General features: G+C 49.8%; 2 protein-coding genes across 2 annotated transcripts; both read left to right on the top strand.

The window, feature by feature from the left end:
* Window positions 1-760: 760 nt before the first annotated feature.
* LOC117191209 (cytosol aminopeptidase-like) lies at window positions 761-2,651 on the top strand. The gene has a single exon (XM_033396140.1). The coding sequence runs from the start codon at window positions 805-807 to the stop codon at window positions 2,383-2,385; it is 1,581 nt and encodes a 526-aa protein (XP_033252031.1). The 5' UTR covers window positions 761-804; the 3' UTR covers window positions 2,386-2,651.
* A 2,563-nt stretch (window positions 2,652-5,214) lies between these two features.
* LOC117190159 (cytosol aminopeptidase-like) lies at window positions 5,215-6,738 on the top strand. The gene has a single exon (XM_033395226.1). It carries the CDS (start codon window positions 5,215-5,217, stop codon window positions 6,736-6,738), a length of 1,524 nt encoding a protein of 507 aa, XP_033251117.1.
* Window positions 6,739-8,425: the final 1,687 nt, after the last annotated feature.

The raw sequence follows: 8,425 nt of genomic DNA, 5'->3' as shown, positions 1-8,425 counted from the left end.
TTGTAAAATCTCAACCAGATCGTATAATTATTATAGCCAGAATCAAGAAAACAATTTCATTCTTTCTCGCTCTGTCTCTCTCTAACACACAGGTTTCATGGTCGGTTTTGCCAATTGCAAAATATGAGTTCAAGGATCTCAGAACATATAAGAGCCAGAGCAACAAAATTTGGTATCCACACTCCTGTGATATCGGACCTTGACCGCTTCGTGCCCAAATTTCGCCACACCCCCTTCCGCCCCCGCAAAGTACGAAAATCTGGGGCATCCACAAGTCTCAGAGACTATTAAGGCTAGAGTAACCAAATTTGGTATCCGCACTTCTGTTAGATCTCACTATAAAACGTATATTTCAAAATTTCGCCCTACCCCCTTCCGCCCCCACAAAAGACGAAAATCTGTTGCATCCACAATATTGCACATTCGAGAAAACTAAAAACGCAGAATCATAGATAATGACCATATCTATTAGATTGCTGAATCTGGATCAGATCGGATCATTTTTGTAGCCAAAAGCAAGAAATCAATTTGCAGTGGCTACGCAGCGCCCGACGTCACGATCAGACTGATTTTCTGTCTCTCTCGCACGCATTCTTTGTCGTGTCGTTCAATATTAGCGGCGGCTGCCGGAGGAGAGCCATACTGACTAAGTATCGGGTATAACTGTAGAGTTGCGGTGTCCGCAGCAACTCACAACGTTCCCCCTCGTGTTTATTCGGAAAAAAGCAAAATTTGTCTGGAACTGTCTGAAAAATAAGAGAACTTTCGTAACCTGTCGCGATGGACTGTCACTATCATTAAGCGATGAAGTCTGTACGCTTGATGCACGCCCTGTGCAGGCGTGTCCAGCACACATTCCTGGCCAGACGCAGAGATGTGGAACAGCGACGGCAATACGCCGAGAAATGTGACTCGGTGATCAAAGGCGTTGTGGTGGGCGTGTACGCCAAGGGCGACCGCCAGCCCAAGATGACACCATCCGGTGAGAAGTTTGACGATCGCGTCCAGGGTAAGATCACTGATCTAATACGCGAGACGGGCCTGAGTGGCCAGCTGGGAAAAGGCCGTGTCTTTATGAACGTGGATGCGGAGTTCCGTGCGGTGGCCGTGGTCGGCGTGGGACAGGAGGGGGCCGGCTTCAACGACCTGGAGATGATCGACGAGGGAATGGAGAACGCTCGCGTCGCTGCCGGCGTGGGGGCTCGTGCCCTTCAACTGCAGGGCTGCACAGATGTCTTCGTGGAGTCGATGGAGTATGCGGAGCAGGCGGCCGAGGGGAGCGCCTTGGCCGTCTGGCGCTACAACACCAACAAGCGCCGTCGGGACCACACACTCATTTCCAAACTGGAGCTGTACGACTCTCCCGACTCGGATGCCTGGATGCGGGGCCTGTTCAAGGCCAAATCGCAGAACCTGGCCCGTCGCCTGGCCGATACGCCGGCCAATCAGATGACGCCCACAATCTTCGCCCAGTCAACGGTGGATGCCCTGTGCCCCTGCGGGGTATCCGTGGAGGTACGCAGCATGGACTGGATCGAGTCCAAGATCTTGAACAGCTTCTTGATGGTGGCCAAGGGCAGCTGCGAGCCGCCGATCATCTTGGAAATCGCCTACTGCGGCACCGCACCCGAGGACAAGCCCATCCTCCTGCTGGGCAAGGGCATCACATTCAACAGCGGGGGCCTCTGCCTCCGTCCCAAGGACTGCTTGTCCATGTACCGCGGCTGCATGTCCGGTGCAGCCGCCTGCGGGGGCGTCATCCGAGCCGCCGCCGGCCTATCGCTGCCCCTAAACATAACGGCACTGCTGCCGCTGTGCGAGAATATGCCCTCCGGAATGGCGGCCAAGCCTGGCGACGTGGTGTCCCTCCTCAATGGCAAAACTCTCGGCTTCGTGGACGTCAGCAAGGCTGGTGTGATGGCCATGGCCGATCCCTTGCTCTACGCCCAGACGATCTACAAGCCGCGCATGGTCGTGGACATTGCTACAGTGGGCTACGCCGTCTGCCCAGCGCTGGGCGGAGCAGCAGCCGGGATTTTCAGCAATTCGAACTTCGTCTACAAGCAGTTCGAGAAGGCCGGTGCCCTTACGGGGGATCGCGTTTGGCGTCTGCCCCTGTGGCGCTACTTCAAGGAGCTGATCATGCCGAACGAGACCTTTGACATCAGCAACCGCGGACGTGGCCCCGCCTCCAGCTGCATCGCTGCCGCCGTTCTGCACGAGCTGGTGCCGTGCGTCGACTGGGCCCACCTGGACATCCGCAACGTGGGCATGCTGACGCGCTACAATCCGCTCCCATATTTGCTGAAGGACCGCATGACTGGCCGTCCCACTCGCACCATCGTTCTGTTTCTGTTTCAGATGGCTTGCCCCGACGGCAAGTAATCTGATTATGTTCGTTACACAATTCCTTTGTTAATGTTCCGCGTTCCAAATTTGTTGTTAATTGAAGTACTCCACCACCACCCCACAACATTTTCACGCAAATTGCCAAGAGGTGCACACCCCAAGAGGTTACACGAACACATTTTTATTATTGTTCAATTTTAATCCAGAGTTTACAATTGAGCTTCCATGCTGATTGAAGGATGAAAAGAACCACATAAAATATGCAAAAAGGTCGCCATTTTATTGTTGAGATTCATTATAAATCGAGAATATACATGACATATAGGGCAAATCTGGCCTAGGTGAGGTCTTTACAAATCGGGCTCGTTAAAAACCTCGAAAAACATTTTTGCAATACAAATGGTGGAGAAATTAGCCGCTTATTTTACTTTTCCTCTCTTCTGTTCATCATTTCACTTCAACGCTCAAGCATCTATACTTATGCTCATTATTGCGTTGCTATTGCTTACAGAGGCTTTACAGAGCTCTCACATGCACAGCCAAAAACCGCAACTGCACCCACATGCACACGCATACAGCGATGCGTTCGGTTTTCGCATTGGGAGCGTCGCATCGCGTGATCTTCTAATTCTCTTTCGCTCGCCTTCTTTTCGTTGAGTGGAGTTGCTTGGAAATTCCAGTTGCTGTACCGTTGCCTCTTAGCCGCGCCTTCTACTAACTTAAACCACACGTGTCCCGTTTTTTTTGGTGATTTGTTGTTATTCGACCAAAAATTGCTGCCTTCTCGTTTCATTTGTTGTACCGTTGTAGCTGAGCGTCTTTGGTGCTAAGTGCGTCTTGCGGGAAAAATTAGTGGATTATTCGCGCACAAAAAGAGCCGATCGTGGAAAGAAAAATATGAATAAATTATAAAATTCATTTGTGTTTCTGTTTTTTTTTTTTAATAGTGCTTTTGTGTGTGTGTGTGTGTGAATATAACGACAGAATGGAAACGGCAAGGAAAGAACAGAAAGAGAGAATGCAGCAAAAGTGGAAGAACCAGGAAGAAGGTAAGAAAATGTTGTTTATGTTTTTCTTTGCTGTACGATTATAGGCGATGAGCTAAAAAGATATAAAACAAAATAGATCGATAGCATTTTGTTAGCTTTATGTTTAGTATGGAGGCAAATAAGGGGATAAACTTTTAACAAGAATCATCTTTCTTATAGGAGAAAATACTAAAGGCAAACAGGACTATAAAAATAACGAAAAATACCGAAAAAGTCAACTTCGGCTTATCTTAAAAGGTTTTCAGTTCAAATCTAATGAAAATATATGCCTGTTGTTTTCTTCCAATTTAGAGAATAATATCGGGAGAAACGTATATGAAAATGGGTTTAATTATTTATTCTCGTATATTGTTTTTTTGATAGTGTATGCCACGCCCAGACTGCCTTTATAATTGTGATTTTTGTTGTTGCTGTTGTTTCTGGTCAAGTGCTGTGAAGAGGTGGGGAATGAATGTTTATGTTTCCGACTAAAGTGGTTCTTTTGTAAATCACTTTCGAGCTCCAGAGCCATGCAAAGGCTGAGGTTGAAGGTTGAATTAAAATTCCTGCACTTATAATTATCTCCTGCTGTTGTCCTTTACGGACGCACATGTACATACATGTGTACATATGTACTTCCTTTCACCGCATGTATTTTCAAATGTCAATTAGTTGAGTTAATTGAGCGAAAGTGCAAAATGTGAACCGCAATAACGTTTATATACATTTACGGAATTCACTCGCCTCTGTTAATCTTTTGGCTTCTATTGTCTCCGTGGTCCATGTACGCCGATCTGGAGGAGTCCTTTGGCACCTTCAAGACCTGCAAGGCCGTCTACGAGCGCATCATCGACCTGAAGATCTGCACGCCGCAGGTGATCATCAACTATGGCATGTTCCTCGAAGAGCACAACTATTTCGAGGAGGCCTATCGGGCCTACGAGAAGGGCATTGCCCTGTTTAAGTGGCCGAATGTGTACGACATCTGGAACTCGTATTTAAGCAAGTTCCTCGCGCGCTACGGGGGCACAAAGCTGGAGCGGGCCCGCGACCTCTTCGAACAGTGCCTGGATCAGTGTCCCGCTGAGCATGCCAAGTACTTTTACCTGCTCTACGCGAAGCTGGAGGAGGAGCACGGCCTGGCCCGACATGCCATGTCCGCATGTCGGGCTCTGCCCAAGCAGCATATGCGCCACATGTGCGTCAAACTCGCCGAGCTGGAGACGAAGCTGGGCAAGGTGGATCGAGCCAGGGCCATCTACGCTCACAGGTGAGTCGACATTTAACCGTTGGATCGTCAATATTCTAAGCTCTCTTCTGCTTTGTCCCAACAGGTGTGCGATCCCCGCATCACGGCGGACTTGGAAGGAGTTCGAGGTGCGTCATGGCAACGAGGATACGATGCGTGAAATTCTGCGGATCAAGCGTTCCATTCAGGCCACCTACAACACGAACACGAATGGTGTGGCTGCCGATGATTGTGCTGGCTCCGGACCGGATGCCATGCGGCTGCTCGAGGAGAAGGCCCGCCAGGCGGCGGCCGAGGCCAAGCAGAAGCCCGCCGAGAAGGCTGCCTCCAATATCATGTTTGTGCGCGGCGAGACCCAGGGCGGGGCCAAGGGCAAGGAAAATACAGTCGTCAATCCGGATGAGATTGATATTGGCGACAGCGAGGACGACGACGACGATGAGGAGGAGGACCTGCAGCAGCCGAGTGGCTCGATTTTTTAGATTTACATTTTTTTTATTCGGAAAAAAGCAAAATTTGTCTGGAACTGTCTGAAAAATAAGTGAACTTTCGTAACCTGTCGCGAGGGACTGTCACTATCATTAAGCGATGAAGTCTGTACGCTTGATGCACGCCCTGTGCAGGCGTGTCCAGCACACATTCCTGGCCAGACGCAGAGATGTGGAACAGCGACGGCACTACGCCGAGAAATGTGACTCGGTGATCAAAGGCGTTGTGGTGGGCGTGTACGCCAAGGGCGACCGCCAGCCCAAGATGACACCATCCGGCGAGAAGTTTGACGATCGCGTCCAGGGTAAGATCACTGATCTAATACGCGAGACGGGCCTGAGTGGCCAGCTGGGAAAAGGCCGTGTCTTTATGAACGTGGATGCGGAGTTCCGTGCGGTGGCCGTGGTCGGCGTGGGACAGGAGGGGGCCGGCTTCAACGACCTGGAGATGATCGACGAGGGAATGGAGAACGCTCGCGTCGCTGCCGGCGTGGGGGCTCGTGCCCTTCAACTGCAGGGCTGCACAGATGTCTTCGTGGAGTCGATGGAGTATGCGGAGCAGGCGGCCGAGGGGAGCGCCTTGGCCGTCTGGCGCTACAACACCAACAAGCGCCGTCGGGACCGCACACTCATTTCCAAACTGGAGCTGTCCGACTCCCCCGACTCGGATGCCTGGATGCGGGGCCTGTTCAAGGCCAAATCGCAGAACCTGGCCCGTCGCCTGGCCGATACGCCGGCCAATCAGATGACGCCCACAATCTTCGCCCAGTCAACGGTGGATGCCCTGTGCCCCTGCGGGGTATCCGTGGAGGTACGCAGCATGGACTGGATCGAGTCCAAGAGCTTGAACAGCTTCTTGATGGTGGCCAAGGGCAGCTGCGAGCCGCCGATCATCTTGGAAATCGCCTACTGCGGCACCGCACCCGAGGACAAGCCCATCCTCCTGCTGGGCAAGGGCATCACATTCAACAGCGGGGGCCTCTGCCTCCGTCCCAAGGACTGCTTGTCCATGTACCGCGGCTGCATGTCCGGTGCAGCCGCCTGCGTGGGCGTCATCCGAGCCGCCGCCGGCCTATCGCTGCCCCTAAACATAACGGCACTGCTGCCGCTGTGCGAGAACATGCCCTCCGGAATGGCGGCCAAGCCTGGCGACGTGGTGTCCCTCCTCAATGGCAAAACTCTCGGCTTCGTGGACGTCAGCAAGGCTGGTGTGATGGACATTGCTACAGTGGGCTACGCCGTCTGCCCAGCGCTGGGCGGAGCAGCAGCCAGGATTTTCAGCAATTCGAACTTCGTCTACAAGCAGTTCGAGAAGGCCGGTGCCCTTACGGGGGATCGCGTTTGGCGTCTGCCCCTGTGGCGCTACTTCAAGGAGCTGATCATGCCGAACGAGCCCTTTGACATCAGCAACCACGGACGTGGCCCCGCCTCCAGCTGCATCGCTGCCGCCGTTCTGCACGAGCTGGTGCCGTGCGTCGACTGGGCCCACCTGGACATCCGCAACGTGGGCATGCTGACGCGCTACAATCCGCTCCCATATTTGCTGAAGGACCGCATGACTGGCCGTCCCACTCGCACCATCGTTCTGTTTCTGTTTCAGATGGCTTGCCCCGACGGCAAGTAATCTGATTATGTTCGTTACACAATTCCTTTGTTAATGTTCCGCGTTCCAAATTTGTTGTTAATTGAAGTACCCCCACCACCACCCCCAACATTTTCACGCAAATTGCCAAGAGGTGCACACCCCAAGAGTTTCCACGAACACATTTTTATTATTGTTCAATTTTAATCCAGAGTTTACAATTGAGCTTCCATGCTGATTGAAGGATGAAAAGAACCACATAAAATATGCAAAAAGGTCGCCATTTTATTGCTGAGATTTATTATAAATCGAGAATATACATGACATATAGGGCAAATCTGGCCTAGGTGAGGTCTTTACAAATCGGGCTCGTTAAAAACCTCGAAAAACATTTTTGCAATACAAATGGTGGAGAAATTAGCCGCTTATTTTACTTTTCCTCTCTTCTGTTCATCATTTCACTTCAACGCTCAAGCCTCTATACTTATGCTCATTATTGCGTTGCTATAGCTTACAGAGGCTTTACATAGAGCTCTCACATGCACAGCCAAAAACCGCAACTGCACCCACATGCACACGCATACAGCGATGCGTTCGGTTTTCGCATTGGGAGCGTCGCATCGCGTGATCTTCTAATTCTCTTTCGCTCGCCTTCTTTTCGTTGAGTGGAGTTGCTTGGAAATTCCAGTTGCTGTACCGTTGCCTCTTAGCCGCGCCTTCTACTAACTTAAACCACACGTGTCCCGTTTTTTTTGGTGATTTGTTGTTATTCGACCAAAAATTGCTGCCTTCTCGTTTCATTTGTTGTACCGTTGTAGCTGAGCGTCTTTGGTGCTAAGTGCGTCTTGCGGGAAAAATTAGTGGATTATTCGCGCACAAAAAGAGCCGATCGCGGAAAGAAAAATATGAATAAATTATAAAATTCATTTGTGTTTCTGTTTTTTTTTTTTAAATAGTGCTTTTGTGTGTGTGTGTGTGTGTGTGAATATAACGACAGAATGGAAACGGCAAGGAAAGAACAGAAAGAGAGAATGCAGCAAAAGTGGAAGAACCATGAAGAAGGTAAGAAAATGTTGTTTATGTTTTTGTTTGCTGTACGATTATAGGCGATGAACTAAAAAGATATAAAACAAAATAGATCGATAGCATTTTGTTAGCTTTATGTTTAGTATGGAGGCAAATAAGGGGATAAACTTTTACCAAGAATCATCTTTCTTATAGGAGAAAATACTAAAGGCAAACAGGACTATAAAAATAACGAAAAACGAGGGGGAACATTGTGAGTTGCTGCGGACACCGCAACTCTACAGTTATACCCGATACTAAGTCAGTATGGCTCTCCTCCGGCAGACGCTGCTAATATTAAACGACACGACAAAGAGTGCGTGCGAATGAGACAGAAAATCAGTCTGAGCGTGACGTCGGGCGCTGCGTAGCCAGTGCAAATTGATTTGTTCCTTTTGGCTATAAAAATTATCTGATCTGGTCCAGATTCGAAATTTGGACACAAAACGGTCAAGGTCCGATAGCACAGGAGTGTGGATACCAAATTTGGTTGCTCTGGCTCTTATAGGTTCTGAGATCCTTGAACTCATATTTTGCAATTGGCAAAACTGACCATGAAACCTGTGTGTTAGAGAGAGACAGAGCGAGAAAGAATGAAATTGTTTTCTTGATTCTGGCTATAATAATTATACGATCTGGTTGAGATCTTACATTCTAATACATA

The sequence above is a fragment of the Drosophila miranda genome, assembly GCF_003369915.1.
Source record: "Drosophila miranda strain MSH22 chromosome Y unlocalized genomic scaffold, D.miranda_PacBio2.1 Contig_Y1_pilon, whole genome shotgun sequence".
Classification (NCBI taxonomy): domain Eukaryota; kingdom Metazoa; phylum Arthropoda; class Insecta; order Diptera; family Drosophilidae; genus Drosophila; species Drosophila miranda.
This window is presented reverse-complemented; position numbering and strand designations above follow the sequence as displayed.